We start from the raw sequence: 27,280 nt of genomic DNA, 5'->3' as shown, positions 1-27,280 counted from the left end.
GCCGGCGGCTGGAGGAAGGAGGGGGAGGGAGAAGCATGTGTTCAGGACAATTACAGGGCGCTCCCCTCCAAAAATAAAAACAGAGGAGAAGGCTTCCATCGCCCCGGCGCAGGCGAGGGCTGCGTCCTCCCAGGAATGTGAATGCTAATTCGGCCGAAATCCCGGCTCCCCCTCCCCGGCCCGGCTCCGGGGGGAGGGGTCGCCGGCCGGGGGAGGGAGCCGGAGCGGAGATACCTCGATTGCAACTCCGGTCGAGCCGACGTCCGCCTGCCCCCGCGGCTGCCCGCGTCCGCACACACAAGCGGCCCAAACCCAGCCCCGGTCCCCGAGTCCCCACGCGCCCACCTCCGGCCGTGGCAGTTTGAAAACAGTTTTGGAGGCCCAGGCGCTCGGCGCGGCGGCCGCGGCTCGCAGGGCAGCCCGGGCCGCGGGAGGTAGAGCCCGGGAGCCCCCTCCCCCGCCAGCCGAGCCCCCCACCCCGGTCCCAGCAGAATAAATAAATTAAAAGGCCTTCCCCCCGGGAGGGGGAGGCAGTGTGGGAGCGCGCGAGTGAGGGGTGGGGGGCCGCTGGGGCCCGGGGCTTTGGCGGCGCAGCTGCCGCCGCCGGGAGAGAGCCTGGGGAAGCGGCGAGGAAGGAGAGGGGAGGAGGAAGAGGAGGAGGAGGAGGAAGAGGAGGAGGGTGAGCGCTCGGGTCGGGCTCCTTAGCGGTGTATTGTGGGATGTGCGGCTACTGGGAGCCGAGCCTCCGCCGCCAGCCGCCTCCCGGGCAGCAGCAGCAGCAGCAGCGGCGGCGGCAGCGGCAGCAGCTCCGGGCCCGGCAGCCGCGGCGGCGGCGCCCCCCCCTCCCGGCCCCCCGTCCGGCCGCCCCGGCCTCGGCTCCCGCGGGGGACACCATGTACTGGCTGGCGGCGCGGGGAGGCCGGCGCCCGGCGGGGATGTAAGCGCGGCGCGGGGAGGGGAGGCCGCGGCCAGCAGCCGGGCGGCCCGAGCCCCCGGCCCGGCCCGAGCGGGCGGGAGGGCGGCGGCGGCGGCGGCGCCAGGCCTGCCGCGAGCCCCGCGCCCGGCCGGGCCGAGCGGGCGGGCGGGCGGGCGCCACGCCGGGCGGCACCGTGGGCCGGAGCCCGCGTCCTCCGGGCGCCCCGGGCCCCGCCGGCCCGCAGCGGGGACCCCCGGGAGTCCCTGGCTGGCGCCCCGAGACGGTGGCCGAGCGGGCGGGCGCGTAATTCTCCCGGAAGGGTTATTCTCTCGCTCCATTCTTGTTTTGGGGGAGCCAGCGAGACAGCTCCTTGCGGGGCGAGCTGGTAAGGTGGGAGGGGGTGGGGGCTGGCCGATTGGGCTCTTTCGCGTGTGTGGAAGCGGCCGCCGCCGCCGCGGCGCAGACGACAACAACTTGCTCGTTTTCAGGTTGGGTTAACGGCATGGAGAACAGTCACCCCCCCCACCACCACCACCAGCAGCCCCCGCCGCAGCCCGGCCCTTCGGGCGAGAGGAGGAACCACCATTGGAGAAGTTACAAGTTGATGATTGACCCGGCTCTGAAGAAGGGGCATCATAAACTGTACCGCTACGATGGGCAGCATTTCAGCCTGGCGGTGAGTAGCCGGCGCGCCTGCCGCCACCCCCAGCCGCCCCCCAGCCGCGCCGGGCGGAGGGGCCGAGCGCCGGGGAGCCCCCCTCCCGGCCACCGGGCCAACTGTCAGCCGGGGCCCCAGCCCTGGAGTTTGACAAGTGCCTGGAGAAGGGGGGTCTGCCCCTGTCCCTGGGGAGGGGGACCAACCCTCCCATCCCGCCCCCCTCTCCCCGCAGATGTCCAGCAACCGCCCGGTGGAAATTGTCGAAGATCCCCGGGTCGTCGGGATCTGGACCAAAAACAAGGAGCTGGAGCTGTCGGTGCCCAAATTCAAAGTAGGACCCCTCCCCCTGCCCCGCGGTCCCTGGCCCCCCCTCCCCGAGTTCGAAAATAACGCCAGTCCTGACCGAGCCCAGCCGGATTCGAGTTCCCGCCGTCCGGGCAGGGGAAGTTTTGGCGGGGAGGGGGAGAGTGCTGCGGAGAGGGGTGTCCCCTCTGGGCTAATGTAAACAAAATAACACTCGGAGAAACTGTAATCGAGGCGGCTGATACAGTGTCCCGCCCGCTCAGCTGGGGGCTCTCGGTCCCCACCTGGCTCCTGCCGGTCCAGGAGCTTGGCCCTGGGACCCACCCCCTTCGGAGCCTCTTGGCTTTAGGGGGACAACTTCGTAGCCCAAGGGGTTACCCCTAACCCAGCAGCAGGAAGAGGAGGCCAGAATGGGGGGTGGGGAAAGAGAAACTGTTTCTTTTTCCCCTTTTCTTCCGAACCCAGAGGACTTCCACGTTCCAAACGATTTAATCCTCCGCTTCCCGGGCCCGCCCGCGTGCATTTTTTTTCCCAAATTTTTTTTTTTTTTATTATTTTTTACCCTTCATTGTTTTCAACGGACGGGCAAGCCGGGAATGCTGTGTTTTACCTTCGGTTTCAATGTTCTCCAAACTCCCTTCCCCCTCGGCCCCTGCCAGATCGATGAGTTCTACGTGGGCCCCGTGCCTCCAAAGCAGGTGACATTTGCCAAGCTGAATGATAACATCCGCGAAAACTTCCTGAGGGACATGTGCAAGAAGTATGGGGAGGTGGAGGAGGTGGAGATTTTGTACAACCCCAAGACCAAGAAGCACCTGGGCATCGCCAAGGTGGTCTTTGCCACCGTCAGGGGAGCCAAGGAGGCTGTTCAGCACTTGCATAGCACTTCGGTGATGGGCAACATAATCCATGTGGAGCTGGACACGAAAGGTAAGTGGAGGCCGGGGCAGGCGGCCACGGGGAGGAGCCACAGGGAGACCTGTCAGCCTGGCCCTGTTCCCTCCTAGTGCCCCCCTCCTGCAGTGCTGGGAGGCTCCCCTCTTCCTTGGATCCCCCCACAACCTTATTTTTTTGCCCCCTCTTGAGGGGTAGAGTCACGTGGAGCTAAATGTGTTGTCTGTTGCTAGGAGACAGGTATAATTTACCAAATGTGCTTGGTCCTTGGCCACCACACCCCTAGGGACCACCCGGAGGCTTCCCCTCCGCTGACACCCCCCAGGGCCCCTCTCTGAGCCCTTGTGGCCTGGGTTTAGACAGTCCCCGGTGTTGTGTCTGTGTTAGGGGAGGAGGCAGTTTGTTTATTTGTGAGGGGCCGAAGGAGAGCCACTAGCATGCCTTTAAATACATAAAGAGAAGGTCCCTCAACTCAAAAGAGTGCTGGAAGGATCCAGCATACCCGCCCCCCACCTGGCCCCTTCCCCCTGGAAATGGGAACCAATCTGGGGCTGGAGTGTTGTTTCATTGATAATGTTCCTGATAGAGTGGCCAGAGCAGGGCGGGCTGCTCTGGGTGCTCAAGGGTTGACACTGTGTCTTCCCTCCTCTCTCTTAAAGAGACCGCAGCACCTCCCCTGCACGGGAATCCCGCTGGGTGCTAGCTCAGAGCTGGCTGCAGGGAGAGCCAGGCTGGGGAGGCCACACCTCCCACCCTCTGGGTCCGTGGGGACTCCTCCAGGATACTGGCTGGAGGGGCTTGCAGGACTCTACGGTATCCCCCAGAGTGCCGGTGATCCTTCTAGGGGAGTTTCCACCAATATAAAAGAAGGTGCTTACTGCTCTGAGGACCAGCCAGCCCTGTGGCAGGCACTTTTGGGTCTGTCGGTAGCCCACTTGGGGCCCCTGGGAAGCTCTGCCTGGGAGGGCTTCAGTGCAGCTTCCAGGGGTTTTAGGGGCAACCAGGGCACACCAAACCCAAGACAAGAAAATCTAGACTTTTTTTTTTCTTTTAATGATTAGAATGTACTGACTGAGTCTGACCCAAGTGACCATGGGTTATGCCACAAACACTTGCCAAGCCCATACCTTGGTTCTGTATCTCCCCCCAGTTTCTCAATCTCTGTGGGAGGAGAAAAGACTCTTTTAAATTTTTGTACCCCATGGGCAACCAGGTTCTGATTCCTCCCTGAGGCTGGAACGTGGAGCCCCTCCCCCACCACTCACGTGCCCACATCTTAAGGACCAGCTGGGTGTCACCAAAATTTCATTTCTGCAAAAACCAAAAAAACCAAACACAAAAACCCTCAGAGACTGCCAACTAAGTTTGTATTTCAAGAAAGAGACCAGTAAAGTGTAAAGTGTAGCTCCAGGAATGGTCTCCTTTGCATATGTAAGCAGCTGCCTCTGGGGCTCTATAAATATCGATAAACCTGGGGCCCTGGGTTGGGTCTGTAAAGGCCTCTCTCTGCTGGGGGCTGGCGGTTCCAGTGCAAGCCTCCAGGCAGTCCCCGGCAACTTGCAGCCCTCAGCCTGGTTAGAAGCTTGTGAAGTTCACAGTAATATGCTACTAGACTGTGTTTTGCAAACTCTGCCAGTCACTTGGCCCCAGATATTTAACAAACTGTCACCTCTGTGTCAGTTCCTAAGGCTTCCCTTCCTCTTGCTACAAGTCCCTGGCTATTAAGTAGAAGGGAAAAGATGGGGGAGACCTGACTCTTTCTTGGGGCACTGTGGCCCTGGTAATAGAAAGGGGCTTTGTGTTGGGGGTGGCAGTTCTGGGTCTGGGTTTGTGGGGAGTCCCAGCCCCAGGAGGCATTACATTCTGCATCAGAAAAATCATCCAGTGTAGCAGCATTGTTGATCCTGAGTGAGGTGCTGGGGCGAGGGGGGGGAGTCAGTCGGGGTCACAGTGCAGCACCAGGCCTGGGGGCTCAGGCACAAGGGACCTATGGGAGTGCCGAGGGGCTTGGAATCCCCGTGGGGCTGCCCCATCCTAGAGCCTCACCGAGCCCCCCTTCCCTGGCCCATCCACAGGGGAAACCCGCATGCGGTTCTACGAACTGTTGGTCACCGGCAGATACACCCCCCAGACGCTGCCAGTGGGCGAGCTGGACGCCGTCTCTCCGATCGTGAATGAGACCCTGCAGGTGGGTTTATGGCTGTCACTCACCGCTTTGCCAGCTCCCTGATGTGCCCTCCCCCACCTCTGGAAAGTCTTCCAGCCCCCAACCTTAGCATCTCTAGCTTTGGAGACCAAGGCCTGGGGGAGGGGGGGAGTGAGGCCTGGCCACGCCCACCGCAGGAGCAGAGCTGGGTCCCAAAGCCCCTTGTTCCTGAGCTTCCTTCAGTGTGGCTCCCGTGGGGTCCGTCCTGCACCTCCCTCCAGCCCTTCCTGGCACAGGCCGGGGTTCCCACAGACCCGGAGCCCGCTTTTCCACATCGATGCCAAAACATTACTGGGTCCAGAGTCCTTAGCGTCTGGTGTTCTGGGCACCCCTCCACCCCTGCTCCCAAAACCAGAGTTCAGGCACCCCCTTCCAGAGCAAGACTGGCTCCTTCCCAGCCACTGCCTCTCAGAGCACTCACCAGGACAGCTCTCGGGACAGGGACAGCTCTCGTGCCCAGTCCTCCCCCAGCATCCACCCTGCACACTCAGGAGTAGAGAGTCTGCTTGCTTGCCAATCGGCTGGCTGGTTCAGAAGGCACTTTCCTATGTCACACTTATTTTATTTTATTTATTTATTTTCTGAGACAGAGTCTCACTCAGTTGCCTGGGCTAGAGTGCCATGGTGTCAGCCTAGCTCATAGCAACCTCAAACTCCTGGGCTCAAGCAATCCTGCTGCCTCAGCCTCCCAAGTAGCTGGGACTAACAGGCATGTGTCACCATGCCCGGCTAATGTTTTCCATATATTTTTAGTTGGCCAATTAATTTCTTTCTATTTTTTTTAGTAGAGATGGGGTCTTGCTCTTGCTCAGGCTGTTTTCAAACTCCTGACCTTGAGAGATCTGCCCACCTCGGCCTTCCAGACTGCTAGGATTATAGGCGTGAGCCACCGTGCCCGGCCCTAAGTCACACTATTTAAAACCAAAAACTGAGGCTAGGAGTAACAAAGCCCTTGGCCATCTTCTCACTCCCAAGACCAGACTAGGTTATATCCCTGCCTAGAAGGTCTTTGATTTCTGACAACTTGGGACAAAAAGGACATCCCAACTAAACCAAGGTGTCTGGGTCATCTTCTATCTCTGCCTCTGGGATGAGAAAAAGCCCTCAAGGTTCCCTGAGGATAATTGGCTGTCCCTAAGGTTAAAGTTAGGATCCTGACACTTCTCCTCAATCTCTCCCACATCCATTCCTCGTGCTACAGTTCTGAGCAGTCTGGCTCTGCGCTCCCCAGTGGCCAGAGTGAGAAGGGAAAACAGCCCTGTTCTGTTGCACCTTGTCCCCCAGTGGTCTAACATCTTTCTTTCTCTTTGTAGTTGTCAGATGCCCTGAAGCGCCTCAAGGATGGTGGCCTGTCTGCAGGCTGTGGCTCCGGCTCCTCCTCTGTCACCCCCAATAGCGGCGGGACACCCTTCTCCCAGGACACTGCTTACTCCAGCTGCCGCCTGGACACACCCAACTCCTATGGACAGGGCACCCCGCTCACGCCGCGCCTGGGCACCCCTTTCTCGCAAGACTCCAGCTACTCCAGCCGCCAGCCCACACCCTCCTACCTCTTCGGCCAGGACCCCACAGCAACCTTCAAGGCCCGACGCCACGAGAGCAAGTTCCCGGATGCCTACAGCCGTCGCCTTGAGCATCATTATGTCCATAATTCTCCTGCGGTCACTGCAGTGGCGGGGGCTACGGCCAGCTTCCGGGGCTCCTCGGACCTGCCCTTCGGGGCTGTCGGCAGCGGTGGGGGCAGCAGTGGCCCTCCCTTCAAGGCCCAACCACAGGATTCGGCCACGTTTGCGCATACTCCACCGCCTGCCCAAGCAACCTCCCTTCCGTTCAAGTCAGCTTTCTCTCCGTATCAGACCCTGGCGCCCCCTTTCCCCCCACCCCCCGAGGAGCCCCCTGCCACAGCCGCCTTTGGGGCCCGTGACAGCGGGGAGTTCCGCAGGGCACCTGCGCCCCCGCCCCTGCCTCCTGCCGAACCTCTGGCCAAGGAGAAGCCGGGCACGCCACCTGGCCCCCCGCCCCCCGACACCAACAGCATGGAGCTGGGAGGCCGGCCGACCTTTGGCTGGAGTCCTGAGCCCTGCGACAGCCCAGGCACACCCACGCTGGAGTCGTCGCCCGCAGGGCCGGAGAAGCCCCATGACAGCCTGGACTCGCGCATCGAGATGCTGCTGAAGGAGCAGCGCACCAAGCTGCCCTTCCTGCGGGAACAGGACTCGGACACCGAGCTGCAGATGGAGGGCAGCCCCATCTCCTCCTCCTCCTCCCAGCTCTCCCCGCTGGCCCCCTTTGGCGCTAACTCCCAGCTGGGCTTTCGCGGCCCCACACCCCCCTCCTCGCGCCCCTCCAGCACCGGCCTGGAGGACATCAGCCCTACGCCACTGCCCGACTCCGATGAGGACGACGAGCTTGACCTGGGCCTGGGGCCTCGGCCTCCACCCGAGCCGGGCCCGCCGGACCCCACTGGTCTCCTGGGCCAGGCAGCTGAGGTGGCTTTGGACCTGGCGGGAGACCGGACCCCGACCTCAGAGAAGATGGATGAGGTACCGCCATTTCTGTCCGCCTGTCTGTCTTGTGTCCCTGTCTTTCCCCCTTGAAACATTTAGGATAGCTAGCTAAGACACAGAAGCAGCAGGGCTCAGGGAAGCCGCTGTAACAGATTGGATTTGGAGAATAACCAGCATGCAAAAAGCACCAGGGGCTATGACTGAACAGTTGGTTTGGCTCTGAGCTCCCTAGCAGCCACAGGGAGAAGAAGAACGTGGCCTAGTTCTGGTGCTCTCACTGTTAGGCAAGGAGAGTCAAGACTTTAAAGTGTTGGGGATAAATTCTGACTTGAGCTTTTTTGGTAGGAGTTTGCTGAGACCCCAAAGAGTATGGGCCGTGGTGACAGTCTGGGCCCCCTTCCCTGCTGGGTGGCTTGGGAGTGATCAGGGCTGGTCCTGAGGCGGCCTCACACCCCCCAGGCATGTTGGGGAAGAGGGACTGGCCAGAGTACTATGCCGGGGGAGGCCAGGTGGGAGCTCCAGAGCACTGTCTCTTAGAGCCTGGTGCCCTCCGAAGAGGTGGGAGGAGACCATGGCAGGCGGGGAGGGCACTGAAGTTCCCCGGCTGGCTCTGGGGGTGAAGGAGATAGAGGCTGGCTGGGGGGCAGGGAAGGGGGAGAAACGTGGCCAGAAGCAGGCACAGTTGTCCATCCCCTACCCACTCCTCACCTCACGGCAATCTCATTGCCCAAATCTCCAGCCTCTCGGGAAGTCCCACCCAGGGGTTGGGGTGAGGGCGCCAAGTGCCAGCTCCCCTTGGGAGGGGGTTAGGTCATCTTCACTGGCCGCTGTCCGGGTCCAGGCGCCTGCCTTGGCCCTCCTGGAGGCCTCCTTTGGAGCCCATGGGCCCTCGGGCATTAGCACCCAGGGGCTTAGACAGAGCTCTGTGCCCCTGTGGGCGGGGAGAGGAGGGTCCTCCCCCCCTGGGCTCTTTGATTAGGCCGGTTTGCTGCCTGAGGGAGGAACAGGAGGAACTTGGCCTGCCCTGGAGGGGGCCACAGGTGGCTGGGGCTCCAGGGGGCCTCCAGGCAGTTCTGGGGAAGTGGTTTCTGGCGTCAAGGAGTCCAGGCAGGGTGTGTTGACAGGTGTGCAGAGGTGGGGGGTTACCAGCCCTGCCGCCTTACCTCCGTCCCTCCCTCTGGACTGCTTGGGCTTGGGGGTGTTTTCCATGCTCACCAGCTGGTCCAGGGCTGAGTAACTGGGGGCCATGGGCTCCCCCACAGAGGCACAGAAGGGGAGACTAAGGCCCTGAGAGCAGGGGCTGGCTTGGCCCAGGGCTCAAGCCCGGGGAGCCTGGAGCGCTGATCTCCGTGCCGGCCCTCGGGCGCCCCCTGCTGGCGGCAGGGAGAGTGGCGCCTGGGCTGCGCGGGGCTGAGCCGACAGGTGAGCTGCACCCACAGTGCCAGCCTCAGCTCAGGTTTGGGGGGGAGCAACACAGGGGGCACCGGTTGGGGTGGAGGTTGAGATTCCCCTCTTCGCAGAGGCTGGTGGTTAAGAGTTTAGGCTCTACCTTGAGCCCTGAGTCTCAGCTCTGTCACTTAGTGGTTAAGTGACCTTGGGGAAGGCACTTTCCCTCTCTGAGTCTCGGTTTCGCCATCTGCCGAATGGGCAGGTGAGAGTACCTGCCTCGCTCGGCCTCGGCTCAAGCAGGGCTCCTGGGGAAGCTCCCAGCACTCGTGCTCAGCAAATTCCTGCGCTCCTCGCCGGCCAGGGGCGGAGGGAGGGCGGGGCGGAGGCTGCGGCGGGGTCTGGCCGCCCTGTGATTGGCTGGCGGCCGGCGCCGGGTTAACCCTCTGTGCTCTGTCACCTTGCTCAGTGGCGCTGTCCAGGACGGCTGTCCCTGGGAGTTGTCTCTGAGTGTCTGGCCCAGCCTGCCTGTCCCTCTCTCGTGTGCATGGGGACACCCAGAGGGAGAGCCTGTGTGTGCACGTGTGTGTAGAAGGGACCCAGTAAGATCCAGAGCTTCCTGCTGCTGCCACAGCTTCAGTGTTCCTCTTCCTCCTCCACCCCAGTTTCCCCTGGAGGCCTCCCTCACCTGTAGGTCTGACCTCTGACCTTGTAACCTCAGCCTTCAAAGGCACTCCTTGTCTCTTGCAACCCACAAAAACTCTGTCCTCCTCAGCACGTTCACCCAGGGCAAGGCCTGAGCCACCTCTGTCTTGTTCTGAGACAGGAGCCCTAGGGTGGCCCATCCCCCCCACTCCCATTTCACCCTCCATGAGGGGCCCAGAGCTTCCCTCCAGCTCCAGGCCTCTGCATCCTGCTCCCCAAAGCCCAGTCCCGAAGTGGACGGGCCTGTCCCATCAGAGGTCATCCTTGAGTCCTCCCTCGTCCACCCCGGAGCACACCCCTGGACTCCAGCAACAGCCCCTCACCGGCACACGTCCTGGGCTCTGGGCTCGGGCGCCAGCCCTCTTTCTGACTGTGCCGCTGGGCTGGTAGCGGAGGCTCTCTGAGTGTGTCTCCTCACCTGTCAAAAAGGGTCACAGCAGAGCCCCACCTGGCGAGGTGTTCCTGCAGATAAGAAACGGGACGGCACGTGCCTGCAGCACTTAGCCGCCGACTGGCCCACGCCGAGTGTGCAGTCACGAGACAAGGTGAAAAGAATAATAAAGGGAAAAGAAAGAAATACATGCTTCGTTTTTATGAGCCCTGAGTGCTGCTAACACCCCCACCCCCGCTCCAATGTCACCTCTGTCACAGAATGTGGACAGCGGGCTGACCAAGAACACAGACGGGGGGACCCACTTCCTGGGTTGAATATGGCTCCATCTCTTATTGGCTGTGTGGCCTTGAGCAAGTTGCTTAAGCTCTCTGTCTCAATTTTCTCATCAGTAAACATGGAGATAATAATGGGGCGTCTTGAGGATTAAGTGAGTTAACGTACGGAAAGTGCGTAGGGAGCACCGTGTTAACTGTTGGTATTATCTACTCTGAATGCACATTGAAACAGAATCTGCTTCCTTTGGTCTGTCCTGCCCTTCTCCCCACCTTCTTTTTCTCTGCGATGTGCTGTTTGTGTCCCACCTTCATTCTGCTTGTCCTTTGCCCCTTCCTGCTAATTCAGCTCCATGACAGTAAGATTTTTGTCTGTCTTATTCACCTCTTTGTCCCCAGCACCTAGAACAGTGCCTGGCACGCAGGTATTGGTGGAATGTTTGTTGAATGAATGAGTGAATGAGTCCTCCTGGTAACCCTGTGACACAGGAACTATGATGCCCACTGTGCAAATGGAGAAACTGAGGCTTGGAGAGGTCGAGTAACTTGTACAAGGCCACACGGCTGGGAATCCGCATTGCTGCTGGCTGGTCTTGCAGGAGGCCGCTTCGGTGACTTTCCCACCCAGAAGGGCTCTAGGAGCTGCCTGGCGGCCCCAGCTCACCTGACTTCTCTCCCCGCTGTCTGTGCAGGGCCAGCAGTCCTCGGGCGAGGACATGGAGATCTCGGACGACGAGATGCCCTCGGCCCCCATCACCAGCTCCGACTGCCCCAAGCCCATGGTGGTGACCCCAGGCGCGGCGGCCGTGGCAGGCCCTTCTGTGCTGGCCCCGACCCTGCCGCTGCCCCCGCCGCCTGGCTTCCCACCGCTACCCCCACCTCCACCGCCACCCCCGCCGCAGCCCGGCTTCCCCATGCCCCCGCCATTGCCCCCACCACCACCCCCGCCACCTCCGGCCCACCCCGCTGTGACAGTGCCCCCACCGCCCCTGCCGGCACCACCAGGCGTCCCGCCACCACCCATCCTGCCACCGTTGCCCCCCTTCCCGCCGGGGCTGTTCCCCGTGATGCAGGTGGACATGAGCCACGTGCTGGGCGGCCAGTGGGGCGGCATGCCCATGTCCTTCCAGATGCAAACACAGATGCTGAGCCGTCTGATGACAGCCCAGGGTGCTTGTCCCTACCCACCCTTCATGGCCGCTGCTGCTGCGGCCGCCTCAGCAGGGCTACAGTTTGTCAACCTGCCACCCTACCGGGGTCCCTTCTCCCTGGGCAACACTGGCCCAGGCCGCGGGCAGCACTGGCCACCCCTGCCCAAGTTTGACCCATCAGTGCCGCCACCAGGCTACGTGCCCCGTCAGGAGGACCCGCACAAGGCCACGGTGGATGGTGTCCTGCTGGTGGTCCTCAAAGAGCTCAAGGCCATCATGAAGCGCGACCTGAACCGCAAGATGGTGGAGGTGGTGGCCTTCCGGGCCTTCGACGAGTGGTGGGACAAGAAGGAGCGGATGGCCAAGGTGGGTGCAGGCCGCCCCGGGGTGGCCAGTGGGAGTGGGACAGGGCCGGGCTCCAGCCAGACCCCTCCTCTCCTCTTAGGACGCCTGGTGGGAAACACTGCGGCCACTCCCTCGTGTGGGAGCTGCGGTGCCTGCGGCCGCTTCCGGGGCTCTGCTAGCTGTGCTCTCGGATCCCCTAGCCACCGGCTGTGGCTGTGTGTGGCTCTTTCAAATTTTAATTAGTTAATTAAAATGCAATAAAATAAAAAATTCAGTTCTTCATTGGCACGTGCCACGTTTCAAGTGCTTGCCGCCACACATGACTGGAGGTGGCCACGCAGGACAGCACAGCTGCAGAACGTTCCCGCCGCGGCAGGTAGTGCCACAGCTGAGGTGCCCTTTGAGCCTGCCCCACCTCACCCTCCCTCGTGCCTTCTTTCACACGGAGTCCTGCCTTGACCACGTTTTTCCTTTTCAACCTGTTAGTGGTCTGTTCGTAATCTTACTAACAGTCTGTAGGGTTACAGATTGCCTTCTCTTTACATGAGAGAACTGCGTCTTGAATGTTCTATGAATAAAATCTCCCGGTCACTGCCCTCCATCCCAGCCCCTCTGCTCCCCTCCCCCCGGAGGGGACCATGGTTTCAGTTTTGCTGTCCCCCCAGAGCATGCTTTGAGAAATGCTGCCGAGACTAAGAGCTTGCTCTCTGCGGCGCAGCTAAGTGACACCTGTCAGAGCCTGTTTCTCACCCGTACCACAGGGCAGTCAAACCAGAACGACCCATCTGAAGTCACCGACACACAACTCTCTTCACGGTTCAGCCTAATCATGTTGACCCTATAAGATTAGTAATCGAAGCAACTGGTTGCTATTCTGTTAATAATTCTAATAAAAAGAGCCACCAGGCCTCGAGTGCTATGCAGAGCTTTTTTTTTTTTTTTTTTTTTTTTGAGACAGAGTCTCACTTGTTGCCCAGGCTAGAGTGAGTGCCATGGCGTCAGCCTAGCTCACAGCAACCTCAATCTCCTGGGCTCAAGCGATCCTCCTGCCTCAGCCTCCCGAGTAGCTGGGACTACAGGCATGTGCCACCATGCCCGGCTAATTTTTTCTATATATATTAGTTGGCCAATTAATTTCTTTCTATTTACAGTAGAGACGAGGTCTCGCTCTTGCTCAGGCTGGTTTCGAACTCTTGACCTTGAGCAATCCGCCCGTCTCGGCCTCCCAGAGAGCTAGGATTACAGGCGTGAGCCACTGCGCCCGGCCTCAGAGCTTTTAATGTGGTTTATTTTGGTCAGTTCTCACAATGTCCCTCTGAAGGCAGAGTATTTCAGAACTGCAGGGTCTGGAGCCTCCCGAGTGATGGCATAGTGTGGCCAGGTGTGGAGAGTGAGTGCGCAGTTACCTCGGCAGCTGCTGCGGCCGAGAGGAGGGCAGGTTGCTCAGGGAGGGCTTCCTAAAGGGTTGGTGGCAGCCCCGTGACTGGTCACCGTCCCCTCCTCTCTCTACCCAGGCTTCGCTGACCCCTGTGAAGTCGGGCGAGCACAAGGACGAGGACAGGCCGAAGCCCAAGGACCGAATCGCCTCGTGCCTGCTGGAGTCGTGGGGCAAGGGCGAGGGCCTGGGCTACGAGGGCCTGGGCCTGGGCATCGGGCTGCGCGGCGCCATTCGCCTGCCCTCCTTCAAGGTCAAGAGGAAGGAGCCCCCAGACGCGGCCTCGTCCGGCGACCAGAAGCGGCTGCGGCCCTCAACCTCCGTGGATGAGGAAGACGAAGGTCTGTGCCCTGCCCCCCCCCCCGGGTCCGCTCGGTGGGTGCTGGGGGGGCCCCGTGTGCCCTGTCCCCCCCAGCCCGGCTCTGACACGCCTCCCTCTGCACAGAGTCTGAGCGGGAGCGGGACCGGGACGTGGCGGACGCCCCCTGCGAGCTGGCCAAGCGGGACCCCAAGGGTGTGGGCGTGCGGCGGCGGCCGGCGCGGCCCCTGGAGCTGGACAGTGGCGGGGAGGAGGACGAGAAGGAGTCCTTGTCGGTGTCCTCGTCCTCGTCAGCGTCCTCCTCCTCGGGGTCCTCCACCACTTCACCCTCATCCTCGGCCTCAGACAAGGAGGAGGAGCGGGAAAGCACGGAGGAGGAGGAGGAGGAAGCGGAGGAGGAAGAGGAAGAGGAGGAAGGCCCCAGGAGCCAAATCTCCTCCTCCTCAACCTCATCCACGTCAGACAAGGTACCCAAAGGGCTGGGGAGGCCTCAGGCTGTGGGGCTGGGTGGGGGACCCAGACCCTCGGGCTCACCGCTGTCCCCACCCCCAGGACGACGACGACGAGGATAGTGACGGCCGGGATGAGTCTGACAACGACGACGAAGACACAGCCCTGTCAGAGGCGAGTGAGAAGGAAGCCGGGGACTCGGATGGAGGTGAGTGCGAGGCTGGGGCAGCCAGGCCCGGCCGAGGTCCCACTCTGCGACAGGGCAGAGCCCGAGCAGGTGTCGGAAATACTTTTTGGGAAGGGTTTTGTGCTTTTCAGGTGTTGACTCATTAAAACACACACAGGATGTTGTATGTTTCCATTTCTATGAAAGGTTTAGAATTGGGTACATCCAGAGGGAGGATTTTGCTATTTTGAGATAGAGTCTTGCTCTGTCACCCAGGCTGGAGTGCAGTGGTGTCATCCTAGCTCACTGCAGCCTCCAACTCATGGGCTCAAGCGATCCTCCTGCCTCAGCCTCCCAAGTAGCTGGAACTAGCAGCACGCCACACCCAGCTAATTTTTTTTTTTTTTTTTGAGACAGAGTCTCACTTTGTTGCCCAGGCTAGAGTGAGTGCCGTGGCGTCAGCCTATCTCACAACAACCTCAAACTCCTGGGCTGAAGCAATCCTTCTGCCTCAGTCTCCCCAAGTAGCTGGGACTATAGACATGCGCCACCATGCCCGGCTAATTTTTTCTATATGTATTAGTTGGCCAATTAATTTCTTTCTATTTATAGTAGAGACGGGGTCTTGCTCTTGCTCAGGCTGGTTTTGAACTCCTGACCTCAAGCAGTACTTCCGCCTCGGCCTCCCAGAGTGCTAGGATTACAGGCGTGAGCCACTACTCCCTGCCACCCAGCTAATTTTTAAATGTTTTGTAGAGATGAGTCTCACTATGTTCCCTAGGCTGGTCTCAAACTCCTGGCCTCAAGTGATTCTCCCACCTTGGCCTCCTAAAATGCCGGGATTACAGGTGTGAGCCCCTGTACCTGGCCAAGACAGAATGTAGATCAGGGCTGATAGAGGGGGTTAAAAAGCGCTCATAGGCCGGGTGTGGTGGCTCACACTTATAATCCTAGCACTCTGGGTGGCCAAGGCGAGCGGATCGCTCAAGGTCAGGAGTTCAAGACCAGCCTGAACAAGAGTGAGACCCTGTCTCTACTAAAAATAGAAAGAAATTAATTGGCCAACTAAATATATATATATAGAAAAAAAAATTAGCCAGGCATGGTGGCATGTGCATGTAGACCCAGCTACTTGGGAGGCTGAGGCAGGAGGATCGCTTGAGCCCAGGAGTGTGAGGTTGCTGTGAGCTAGGCTGCCGCCACGGCACTCACTCTAGCCTGGGCAACGAAGTGAGACTCTGTCTCAAAAAAAAAATAAAAGGGGCTCAGTAAAGGATATGTAGTTTCTTTTTGAGCTGATAAAAATATTTGGGGACTAGGTAGAGGAGGTGGTCGCACGACATTATAAATGCCACTGGAATTATTTACTATAAAATGAGCAATTTCATGTTATGTGAATTCACCTCTTTAAACAAAACGACGCTGACTAGTGAACACCGTCCACGCCGCTCCCGCGCGCAAGTCTCGGGGCTGCGCCGGCGGGCCCAGGGGCCGCCAGCGTTAGGCCCTGGGGGGGGAGGGGCGCTAGGTGCAGGGTGGGGACACACAGGCGCTCAGGCGCTTCCTCACGCTTCGCCCCGTGCAGAGACCGTGAGCGTGGCGGCCTCCAAGGCTGAACCCGAGTCCTCCAGCGAGAGTTCCGAGTCTTCCGAGTTTGAGTCAAGCTCTGAGTCCTCCTCTTCGTCCTCGGAGGATGAAGAGGAGGAGGCAGCACGGGAGGCGGAAGAGGAGGAGGAGGAGGAGGCGATGATGGCGGAGGAGAGCGTGGCCCCTGCGGGCCCCGGGGGCTTCGAGAAGGACGGGGAGGACGCACCTCTGGCCCCGGCAGCTCCTGCCGTGACGGACTCGCTGGGCCTGGGACAGGAGGCGGACGTGGAGGCTGAGGCCCCCAAGGAGCTGGCCCCTGCACCAGAGGAGCCCCCCTTGCGGGGGGCCGTGGAAGAGCCTGCGAGCGGCAGGGAGCCCCCAGGAGAGCCTGGCCCGAGCCAGGAAGGGGCCACGGTGCCGGTGCCGTCTCCAGAACCCTCTGCCGGGAAGGTGGAGGCGCGGCCTCCGTCACCTCCAGAGCGAGCTCCAGGTAACACCTGCAGGGGTCACCTGGGCGGCGGAAGGAGGGAGGAAATATGTCCTCAGCACCCCTCCAAATCAGCCGGGCTCCCTGAGGCGGATCACCTCCCCTCCCCGGGCTCAGTTTGCTATGTCACGCGCATCAACAGAGAGCGCCACCCTCGCAGGGCCGCACTCGGGGACAGAGCGAGCTGACGCCCTGCGCGTGGTAGACAAACCCAAAGGGGGACCATTGCTCCTTGCCAGTATTTCCCCCATGTTGGTCCTGGGACTGTTGGTCCCATGAGAAGCTCCCCAAAAGGGGGGCCAGGTTCCATGGTTGCTATTGAGCTCTTAAAATGTGGCCAGTGGCACCGTGGAACCGAACTTGCAGTGCTGTGTGATTTTAGTTCATTCTGACTTACACAGCTGTGTGTAGTTAGCACCCATCTTGCACAGGTCCTGCACGCAGGGAGCTATTGTACGGTTGATCTTGAACAACACCAAACACTAGTTAGATCTGCAAAGATCCACTTATATGTGGATTTTTTTTCAACTAAACGTGGATTGAAAATACTCATGAAATAGGAAACTCTCTTACGTGGAGGGCAGCTTCATGTATTGTGGGTTCTGCAGGGCCGACTGTAGGACTTGAGTATGTGCAGATTTTCATATCCTTGGAGGTCCAGGAACCAGTCCCCTTCATGTGCTCAGGGACAGCTGGGTTTTGCTTAATGTGTTTTGTTTATCAGCCACCAACCATAGTCTTTGAGTATTGACTTAATATTAAGGCTCTGTTTTGTCCCCAGTATTATTTTAGGCACTAGCAATACAACAGTGGACCCAACAGACAAATACCTGTCCTTGTGGAGTTTACATTCTAGGGCAGGGTGACAGGTGACAACAGACAAATTAGAAAATGTGTTTTATGTCAATGGAGATAAATGCTAAGGGAAAAACCATGAAGGCTGCAGGAAAGAGACTGGTGGACTTTTATTCCATCACAGAGCAAATTTTCTTGGGCCCCAGGAACATTGTTCTGACCACAGTGTGACAGGCTAGCGGCCACAGCCCCGCACCTCTGGTTCCGTCCAGCAGCGTCTGTGAAGTAGCTGCTGTGTGTCTGACACTGGGGAGGCTGCTGAGCGGCCCTTGAGTGGTTTAGCTGGAGAGGGGCAGTCCCCGGCTCACAGGACCCTTGGGGGACCCAGAGGGCCAGTCGGCATCAGGCACATGGTAGGCACCCAGAGATGTTTGAATCAAACGGTAACGGTCTGGTTTTTGCCCTCCTCTCTGCAGAGGACAACCTGGAAGTGGAGCCCGAGCCCCCTGTGATGCTCCCCTTGCCACCATTGCCGCCCCCCCGACCCCCCCGGCCACCCAGCCCACCCCCGGAGCCTGAGACCGTGGAGCCCCCTCCCCCATCCGTCCCTCTGGAACCTCCCACTGAGGACCAGCCCCCACGTACCCCAGGCCTCTGTGGCAGCCTGGCCAAGTCGCAGAGCACAGAGACGGTGCCGGCCACGCCTGGTGGGGAGCCCCCGCTGTCAGGGGGCAGCAGCGGCCTGTCACTGAGCTCCCCGCAGGTGCCCGGTAGCCCCTTCTCCTACCCAGCCCAGTCCCCTAGCTTGAGCAGCGGGGGCCTCCCACGGACACCTGGCCGGGACTTCAGCTTCACGCCCACCTTCCCCGAGCCCGGGCCCCTGCTCCTGCCCGTCTGCCCCCTCCCGTCTGGCCGGCGCGACGATCGCCCCGGGCCCTTGGCCTCCCCAGTGCTCCTGGACACGGGCCTGCCTCTGCCTCTGCCCCTGCCTCTGCCCCTGCCCCTGGCCTTGCCCGTGCCCGTCCTGCGGGCCCAGACTCGGGCCCCCACCCAGCTGCCACCCTTGCTGCCCGCCACCCTGGCCCCTTGCCCGCCCACCATCAAGAGGAAGCCGGGCAGGCCCCGGCGCTCCCCGCCGTCTATGCTCTCCTTGGACGGGCCCTTGGTGCGGCCACCAGCAGGTGCCGCCCACGGAAGGGAAATCCTGATCCTGCCAGGCCAGCCGCAGGCCCCTGTCTTCCCCAGCACTCACGACCCCCGGACCTTGACCCTGGACTTCCGGAACGCAGGGATCCCGGCGCCCCCACCGCCCCTTCCCCCCCAGCCACCGCCGCCTCTGCCTCTGCCTCCACCCCCCGTGGAGCCTGCCAAGCTGCCCTTCAAGGAGCTAGACAACCAGTGGCCCTCCGAGGCCATCCCCCCAGGCCCCCGGGGGCACGATGAGGTCACCGAGGAGTACATGGATCTGGCCAAGGCGCGGGGGCCCTGGCGTCGGCCACCTAAGAAGCGCCACGAGGACCTGGTGGCAGCTTCAGCCTCGCCCGAGCTCTCACCACCCCAGCCCTTCTTCCGGCCCCGCTCGGAGTTTGAGGAGATGACCATCCTGTATGACATCTGGAACGGCGGCATCGACGAGGAGGACATTCGCTTTCTGTGTGTCACCTATGAGCGGCTGCTGCAGCAGGACAACGGCATGGACTGGCTCAACGACACGCTCTGGGTCTACCATCCCTATATCCTGCCAGACATGGGGGCCACACCTGCCAGGGTGCAGGAAGCCCTTACCCACCTCTCTGAGCCCCATCTCCCCCCTGCCCATCTGCGGCGGTCCACGGGACCCTTGAAGGGGATGGCGTGTGTCACTGTCACCTCCTAGGCAGTGTTTGCGTGCTGGCACCATGCCAGGCTCCGTAGTGAGTCATCTCTGGCACTTTTCAACACTTCCTCTGTGCCAGGCCCATTTCACCCCCAGAGTTACCGGGTCTCGGGGCCAAATGTAACAACGGGGTCACATGACTTAACAATATCAGAGACTGGCTGAGGGCTCACCCTGGCCCCTTCATCACCTAATTTAATCCTCCAACTGTCTAGTGAGGTCAAGGCTGCAGTAATTCCCATTTTACATATGAAGAAATTAAGGATCAGAGAGGGTGAATGACCTGCCTAAAGCCACACAGCTAGAAAGTGGTAGAACTGGCCAGGCGAGGTGGCTCACGCCTGTAATCCTAGCATCCAGGGAGGCCAAGGTGGGAGGATTGCTTGAGCTCAGGAGTTTGAGACCAGCCTCAGCAAGAGTTAGACCCCATCTCTATTAAAAATAGAAAGAAATTAGCCAGGTAACTAAAATAGAAAAGAAAATGAGCCGGGCATGGTGGCGCATGCCTGTAGTCCCAGCTACTTGGGAGGCTGAGGCAGGAGGATCGCTTGAGCCCAGGAGTTTGAGGTTGCTGTGAGCTAGGCTGACGCCATGGCACTCTAGCCAGGGCAACCGAGCGAGACTCTGTCTCAGAAAAAACCAAAAAACGAAGTGGCAGAGCTGAGATTTGAAGCCAGGCAAATCTGGCTGTAGAATTTGGGCTTTTGCCGGTGCTCTCTGATGCTTGGCTGTGTGACGCTGTGAGGTTGGAGCTGTCGTCATCCGCCTTGTAGCACGCTGGTCTGTTGAGCACTCGTTCTGTGTCAGCAGCTCCGCCACGGCCCCTTGGCATATTTAATCACTCGGAGAGGCATCCTTGTTGACCTGATTTACACATGGGAAACTGAGGCAGAAAGTGGTTAAGAAACACCCGGGGCCAGGCAGCCGCGTACTGGCCATCCGTGGGCCTGGGCAGTGGGCAGCCGCGTGGAGGTGCCACGGGAGTGGGCTGAGGATGGGGAGGCCAGGCCCAGCAGGACAGGTCTCCCAGGGGACCAGGAGGGTCTCTCGGCGAACATCCATGTGACCTTAACTCACACCCACCTACCAGCCTGTCTTCAGCCAAGAAAAAGAAGCGGGACGACGGCATCCGCGAGCACGTGACGGGCTGTGCCCGCAGCGAGGGCTTCTACACCATCGACAAGAAGGACAAGCTCAGATACCTCAACAGCAGCCGCGCCAGCACCGACGAGCCCCCTGCGGACACCCAGGTACTGCCCCCGCTGCCTGCACACGCAGAGCCTCGCAGGTGGGCGCCAGGCAGCGCGGGGCGTCTCGGAGCCAGAGGGGCTGCTGCCACACGGGACTCCTCGCCACTCGTGGCCATCGCCGGGGCGTGAGGGGTGGGCGGGGCCTGGGAGCCAGCCAAGAGCTGGTCTTTGTCCCGCTGGCGCTGGAGCACCTCCGAGGGGCTTTAATCGGGGATGTGAGCAGAGCTGCGTTTCTAGAAGATTCGTCCCTTCCTTTTTTAGTTCGGGGAACGTCTGTTGAGTGCCCGCTGTGTGCCAGGCACTCTTTCGGGGCTCCAGCAGTGGATACGACAGAACCCTTTTCCTCACGGGATTTATATTTTAGTGGAGGGTAGGAAATGACCGAGAGAACAAATAAGCCCATGACTCCGGACAGAGAAAAAGCTGTGGAGGAGACAGAAGGCCAGGTTAGGTGCTGGTGAGCCGGGGCTCAAAGGGGGTCAAGCTTGAGCTGGATCTGAGTGAAGCAAGGGAATGAGCCACATAGAAAATGGGGAGAGACGACAGGAGTAGAACAGGACTTGGATAAAAAGTTAAAGCAGGAGAGGGGCGCGACCCCAGCAGGTCGCATACACAGGGATGGCAGGTGCAAGGGCCCTGAGGGAGGCAGGGCTTCAGCAGTGAGAGAGGAAAAGGAAGGCCAGTTGTGGCCAGAGACACAGGACAGGTCATCAGGGTCCTGGGGGCTGTGGTGACAAGGTTGGACCTGTGTTGTGTGGGTGGTGACAGGCCGAGGCAGGGTTTTGAGAGCGGTGGTGGGAGTGCCGTGGTTTGGTCTGAGGTTTGGGAGCTCACACTGCAGGGTCTGGGGAGGCGCTGGGTTGCTGTGGCTGCCAGGCCCGACGTGAGGGCGGTGGGGCCTGGGAGGGCTGGGGAGGAAAGCACGTACGTGGTCGGAAGAGGGGTGCAGGGACTGGGGCTAGATGGTGCACAGGAGACAAGGGAGGGCTTGGACACGCGTCTGGCTTTGGGGGACTGGGTCGCCAGATGTCAAGCCCTGAGGTGGGAAGGCAGGTGGCACCTTCTCTTTGGGACAGCTGGAGTTTTGGGGTGTCTGGAACATCTGGGTAAGAGCAGGTCTGGCTGCGGTTGGACGCACAGGTACAGTAGAGCCTGGGCGGGGCATTTCCTGCCCAGGGACCTGAACTTTGGCGTCCTCGGGACAGAAGTGGTGGAGGCCACCGCAGGGGCAGAGGTCTGGGACGCCCCGGGGGTTCATGGGTGGTGCTGAGGCCGAGGGTGTCCGGTGTGGGAAGCATCTGATTCAGATGCTTCGGGGGAGTCAGAGGGGCCGTGGTGAGGCCACTGGGGCAGGGGGACGGTTGGGGCGGAACTTGAGCAGTTCAGCTACTGATGGGAAGGAGAAGGCTGGGAAACAGTGACAGCTGGGGACAGATAGGCACAGAGGAGCCCAGAGCAAGGAGCCCAGGATGTTGGGGATGACCGAGACCCAGAGTTCAGGGTGGGGTTCCCAAGGGCATGACGGGTCCCCAGACCCTACTGAGCCACGCACCGGTCCTCGGCCCGTCCCCGCAGGGCATGAGCATCCCGGCCCAGCCCCACGCGTCCACTCGGGCGGGCTCCGAGCGGCGTTCAGAGCAGCGCCGCCTGCTGTCCTCCTTCACTGGCAGCTGTGACAGCGACTTGCTCAAGTTCAACCAGCTCAAGGTGAGGCCTGGCCCCACCCAGGGCAGCGGGGGTGGCGGTGGGACCTGAGACCAGGGCTCACCTCTCCTCTCCCTCCCTCCTCCAGTTCCGGAAGAAGAAGCTCAAATTCTGCAAGAGCCACATTCACGACTGGGGCCTGTTTGCCATGGAGCCCATCGCAGCTGATGAGATGGTCATCGAGTATGTGGGCCAGAACATCCGCCAGGTAGGCACGGCCCCGTGGGACAGGCACTGCAGCGGGCCCGGGGTGGGCCAGCCCCAGACTGACGCCCTGTCTGGCCAGGTGATCGCGGACATGCGGGAGAAACGCTATGAGGACGAGGGCATCGGTAGCAGCTACATGTTCCGGGTGGACCACGACACCATCATCGATGCCACCAAGTGCGGCAACTTCGCTCGCTTCATTAACCACAGCTGCAATGTGAGTGCCCAGCAGGGGCCGTCGTTGCCCTTCCCCCTGTGCCGGGAGGACCGGGAAGCCCCTGGCACGGGATCAGCTCAGCCTCCTTCCCAAGCTCGGGTGGGCCAAGGGTTACGGAGGGCAGGTAGGGAATGTGAGGCCTTGTCCAAGGAGCCTTTCTCCTCGAAGCCTCAGTTTTCTTATCTGTAAAATGGGCACAGTGAGACTTTTGTTGCCATGTAAAGGACTAAAGGTGTTGGAGAAGTGGTTGGCTCACTTAATTGATAATTGTGTAGTTCTCCACACTGGAATTGTTCTGTGCCTCCACTGTCAGGCTCAGCCCTCCTAGGGCAAGGCTGTGCGGCAGAACTTTCCACAGTGGGGGAAGCGCTCCGTGTCTGTGCTGTCCAGTGACATAGCTTAGCCGCACATGGCGCTGAGGACTTGGACTTGCAACGTGGCTAGTGCGACTGAGGGACCAAGTTTTAAATTATATTCAGTTCAGTTTAGTTTTTTTGTTTTTTTTTTTTTGAGATGAGACAAAGTTTCACTGTGTTGCCCTGGCTAGAGTGCTGTGGCGTCAGCCTAGCTCACAGGAACCGCAAACTCCTGGGCTCAAGCAGTCCTCCTGCCTCAGCCTCCCTGTAGCTGGGACTACAGGCATGCGCCACCATGTCTGGCTAATTTTTTTTTCTATATATATTTTCAGTTGGCCAATTTCTTTCTATTTTTAGTAGAGACGGGGTCTCGCTCTTGCTCAGGCTGGTTTCAAACTCCTGACCTTGAACGATCCTCCCACCTCGGCCTCCCAGAGTGCTGGGATTACAGGCGTGAGCCACCGCGCCCGGCCTATATTTAGTTTTAATTGCTTTAAACTTAAATAGCCACTTGTGGCTAGTGATGACCGCTTGCTGAAGGACAGGCACAGGCAGCTCAGCGCAGGAGGCAGGCTGGGTCCGGGTGCGTACTCCAACTCCGGGTTCAAGTCTTGGCATCGCTACGTAGTGTCACCAGACGCTAGTTACCTGATGTTTCTGTGCCTCGGTTTGCTCATCTGTAAGTCAGGGTGCTAGCAGCCCTCCCTGTAGGTTGCTGGGAGGACCGACAGAGTTCCCACACACGGGCCCTTTGAGTGTGCTGCGCAAGCTGGTCCTCCACACGTGCCAGCTGGCACGACTGTGACTTGTCTGGGCTGCGGGGGGCTGGTAGAGACTCTTCTGTGGCTGTCCTGTGAGGTCCGAGGGCTGAGGGAATCGCCAGATGTAGTGATCAGGGCAAGAGTTCTGGCCGGAGGGAGCGGAGTGTTCAAAGGCCCTGTGGCAGTGGGGAGAACACCTGGTTGAGAGACAGCCAGGGCGCAGGGGTGAGAGAGGGGGTAGGCGGCTCAAGGATGGCCAAGTCACTCAGCCTTGTCAGCCAACCTAAGGACCCAAGTGTCTCTAAAAGTTGAAGCAGGCCACTGCTTCAGGATCTGCTGTCCCTTTGGAAAGGTTTCCCTGGCTGTGGGGTCAGGGGTGAGCAAAGGTGGAGCCCAGAGCATGGCTAGTGGCAGCGAAGGGGGAGAGAGAGAGCGGTGGGCAGAATCGAGAGGTCCTTAGGCAGTGGAGGCCACCGGACGTGGTGGGTCAGACCGGGCACCGGCCAAGGCGGACGCGGGGAGGCGGGGGCTCTGGAGCCTGGTGACTGGTGTGGCTACTGCCCAGAGCAGGAGGAGATCATGGATTTGGTTCAAAGGTGTCTTCCGGAGCTGCCTCTGGCGGATAGCAGATAGCTGGACTTGGGGGCTTGGAGCAGGGGCCGGCAACCCTTTTCTGTAAAGGGCCAGATAGTAAATGTTTTTGGCTTTGTGGCCCAGAAGATCTAGGTGGCAACTGTGTATTGCTGCCGCCCACTGTAACAAAAGCACCCACAGATGATATGCAAATGAATGGGCGAGTGGGCGTGGCCGAGTGCCAACGGAACCAGCAAAAACAGGCAGCTGGGGGCCCTGGTTTGCTGGCGCCTTGTCTAGAGCTCAGAAGTGAGGCCTGGGCTAGGAGTGTGGATTTGGGAGTCGCTGGCCCTGTGAACCCAAATGGGAGCCCAGGGAAATAACACTGTCATTACGTAGCATCAGAGGCGAGGGGTCCTTGTCACCCAGGTGGCGGGTGTCTGAGGCCTCGAGTAAGTAGGCGCGAGGGGGTGTCCCCTGGAAATTGGGCCTCGAGAACAGGCTTGGTTGGGCTTGCGGGGGCTGCCGTGGTGGGGGCCTGGCTGGGTGGGGGCTCACCTTCCCCTTCCGCCTCTCTCGCAGCCCAACTGCTATGCCAAGGTGATCACAGTGGAGTCGCAGAAGAAGATCGTCATCTACTCGAAGCAGCACATCAACGTCAACGAGGAGATCACCTATGACTACAAGTTCCCCATCGAGGACGTCAAGATCCCCTGCCTCTGCGGCTCCGAGAACTGCCGGGGGACCCTCAACTAGGCCCCGGTGCCAACATGGAAGGGTGTCAGCTGCCGCCTGGGACTCTGGAGCAGAGACCCAGGGCCCGGCCTCACCTCCCACCCCCATTTCAGGTGCTGTCCTCTGCCCAGCGGCCATGTCAGGGCCTGGCGCCCCCAACACTACCCCCAGGACCCCGCGGCTCCAGCCCCCAGCGGGAAAGGGCTTCTCTGTCGTCCAGCCCACGTCTCTTTCATTTTTTAAAAAAAATGCTCCTTTCAGGATTTTTGTTTAACTCCAACATAAACTCCTGTCTGTGTGTCTCTCCGGCTTTCTCTCTCCATATCTCTCTCTCTCTCCCTCCCTCTCTGTCCCCCTCTCCCTCCCTCTCTCCATCTCTCCTCTCCCTCTCTCCATCTCTCCTCTCCCTCTCTCCATCTCTCCTCTCCCTCTCTCCATCTCTCCCTCTCCCTCTCTCTTTCTCTCCGCCTTTCCCTATCTTTTCTCTCCTCAGCCTCTTCCCGTGAATGCTGCTACATTGTTTTGTCCTCTCTTTATTTTCCCTCTCATCATAGAAAAGACGTTTTAACCGTTGAAATGTGAAGGCAAAGTCAGAGAGAGGGGACCCCGCTGGGGGCTGCAGAGGCCTCAGTTTGACTGGTGTCGGCCCCATGTTCTGGAACTTTCCTGGCCCGGGCACTGGGCCAGGTGCTGCGGGGAGGAGGTGGGGGGCCGGGCCAGCAGCCTTGACCTCGGAACACTACGTACCTGGAAGGCCCCTCTCTCTGCCCGTGGACACAGTGAGGAGACCCCATGCCCTGCCCCCACTGCTCCCCAGCCTGTCCCTTCCCCAGCAGCCTGGGGGTGCCATTTACCCGTGCAGACCCTGGTGGAGCCACGCTGGGCCCAGGCAGGAATTTCCTCTCCGGGCTGTCCCTGCCACCCCATACCCTCAACCCCCAAACCTTGGGTTCAATGTTTACTTTCTCATTCGGATGCCAGCAATGAGGGAGCCTCCCAGAGGCCCCAGTGCGGGCAGGGGCTCTAGGAAGGGTCACCCTTCCTCTCTTCTGCCCTTGCCTTCACCCTGGGCGTGAGGGGGGCTCCCAGGGCAGGTGGGTCCCCCAGTCCCGCCATTACGGGTTGTCTGACCGTCTGCATGTGGCATTTGTTGTTTATAAGCTTCACCCACTCGCCCCAGCCCACACCCGCCTCCCCCTGCCAGCAGCCCCTCACCCCAGCAAGGCCAGAAGCATATTTATTTTCAGAGCGAGCAGGCTATTTCTCCCAGAGAAAGGAAAATCTTGGAAAGATTTTAAAACTCAGATCTAAGTCTTTGACAGCTTTTGTGTTTTTTTTTCTTTTAACCCTTTTTACCAACTTCCCATCTTCTTCAGGGTTTATTTCCGTGGAAATTTTTTTTTTTCCTTGTGCGTGTATAAAATCAAAACAAAGGGGAAAAATATAGGTTTTTGAAGTTCAGAACCAACTTCTGTATATAGGCTGCCATAAAGGACTTTTTCTTGGGAACATTGTTTCTTGTAGAAACATGTGGGAAGACTTTTTTGCTCATTTCTTTGTACTTCCAAAACAAACAAACAAACAAACATACAAAAAAAATGACACACAAAAGCAAGTCCCCCCCATACCCCAGAAAGCAGAGCAGGCGTGTAAATAATTTCTGGAAAGTGACTGTTGTGACCGGGAGTCCTCACCAAGGCGAGAGCGCTCCAGGCGGACGCAGGCGGCTGGAGCCTCTGGTATCTCAGCTTGTGTCAAGCTTGTTATCATGTAAATTCTGTACAAAGAATTGTTATTTTTCTCTTTTTTGTCGTTGGTGGTTTTGTTGTGTTTTTTTGTTTTTTTTTTTTTTTTTTTAATTTCTTCACCCCAGGCCCTCTCTATTTGAGACTGTGCCTGCCCGGTTTCAAGGTGGAGGAAATCGGTGGCATTAAGACACAGAGGGGGTACCTGGGCACAGCAGCGACCTTCTCTTCCGTTTGCGGTTTTCTGCCTAATTGTGCAACCGAGAAAATATTTATTTTTCACATGAGGAAATGTGTAGTTTGTAGGATGGCTGATTTAAGTTCCTTCCGCAGCCCCCAAGGGGCTGTCTTTAATCTGGTCCCCCACCTTCCCTGGCAAAGGTCGGGGATGGGAGGACACCAGGGCAGCGGCCCAGCCTCACCCCTCCCCTGGCCTCACCTCACCCAACCTTGGTGCCCAGTTTTGACCTTGGCCAGCCTCCACTAAGGGACTGGGCCCGCCCTCTCCCCGGGAACCTCTACCCCCACCCCCAGAATGGTTTGCATTAATCCAGAAATGTGTTGGCTCATTTTTCTTTAAACTCTTAAATTTTCATTGAACAGATCTCTGCTTTTGAAGAGTCTGGGGTCTCTGCTACTTTTTGTTTCCTTTTCTCTCCTCCCCCCCTCTTAAAAAGAAGAGAACCAATAAGTTTTAGGGATGTTTGTGCGTATAGACTCTGTCATCCGTATGTAACTTGTTTTGAAGAGAAGTGTTTCCGTTGCGAGTGTGTCTTGCTGTAAATATTTGTTCATATTTTTGTGAATTCAATACTATGTACCATTGTATTATAGTAACTTTTATAAAGCAAACCATAAATATACTGACTTTTCTTACAGA

At 59.3% G+C, this 27,280-nt stretch overlaps 1 protein-coding gene across 1 annotated transcript; it reads left to right on the top strand.

Annotated features, from left to right (window-relative positions):
- Positions 1 to 723: 723 nt before the first annotated feature.
- SETD1B (SET domain containing 1B, histone lysine methyltransferase) lies at positions 724 to 27,280 on the top strand. Its single transcript, XM_075996526.1, has 17 exons — positions 724 to 937; positions 1,405 to 1,592; positions 1,807 to 1,905; positions 2,537 to 2,807; positions 4,847 to 4,959; positions 6,291 to 7,520; positions 10,934 to 11,758; positions 13,252 to 13,513; positions 13,618 to 13,958; positions 14,044 to 14,149; positions 15,693 to 16,184; positions 17,453 to 18,709; positions 19,936 to 20,102; positions 21,678 to 21,809; positions 21,895 to 22,014; positions 22,093 to 22,230; positions 24,503 to 27,280. The coding sequence occupies exons 2-17, from the start codon at positions 1,419 to 1,421 to the stop codon at positions 24,674 to 24,676; spliced, it is 5,901 nt and encodes a 1,966-aa protein (XP_075852641.1). The 5' UTR covers positions 724 to 937; positions 1,405 to 1,418; the 3' UTR covers positions 24,677 to 27,280.

This window comes from Microcebus murinus, chromosome 22, assembly GCF_040939455.1.
Source record: "Microcebus murinus isolate Inina chromosome 22, M.murinus_Inina_mat1.0, whole genome shotgun sequence".
Lineage (NCBI taxonomy): Eukaryota > Metazoa > Chordata > Mammalia > Primates > Cheirogaleidae > Microcebus > Microcebus murinus.
Note: the sequence above shows the minus strand (reverse complement) of the source record. Positions and strands in the feature narration are given on the sequence as shown.

Coding starts and splice junctions, on each gene's coding strand:
- SETD1B (XM_075996526.1), top strand. CDS start 1,419: ATGGAGAACAGTCACCCCCCCCACCACCACCACCAGCAGCCCCCGCCG. Junction 11,759..13,251: donor AGAAGGAGCGGATGGCCAAG/GTGGGTGCAGGC, acceptor CTCTCTACCCAG/GCTTCGCTGACCCCTGTGAA. Junction 13,959..14,043: donor CCTCATCCACGTCAGACAAG/GTACCCAAAGGG, acceptor CCCCACCCCCAG/GACGACGACGACGAGGATAG.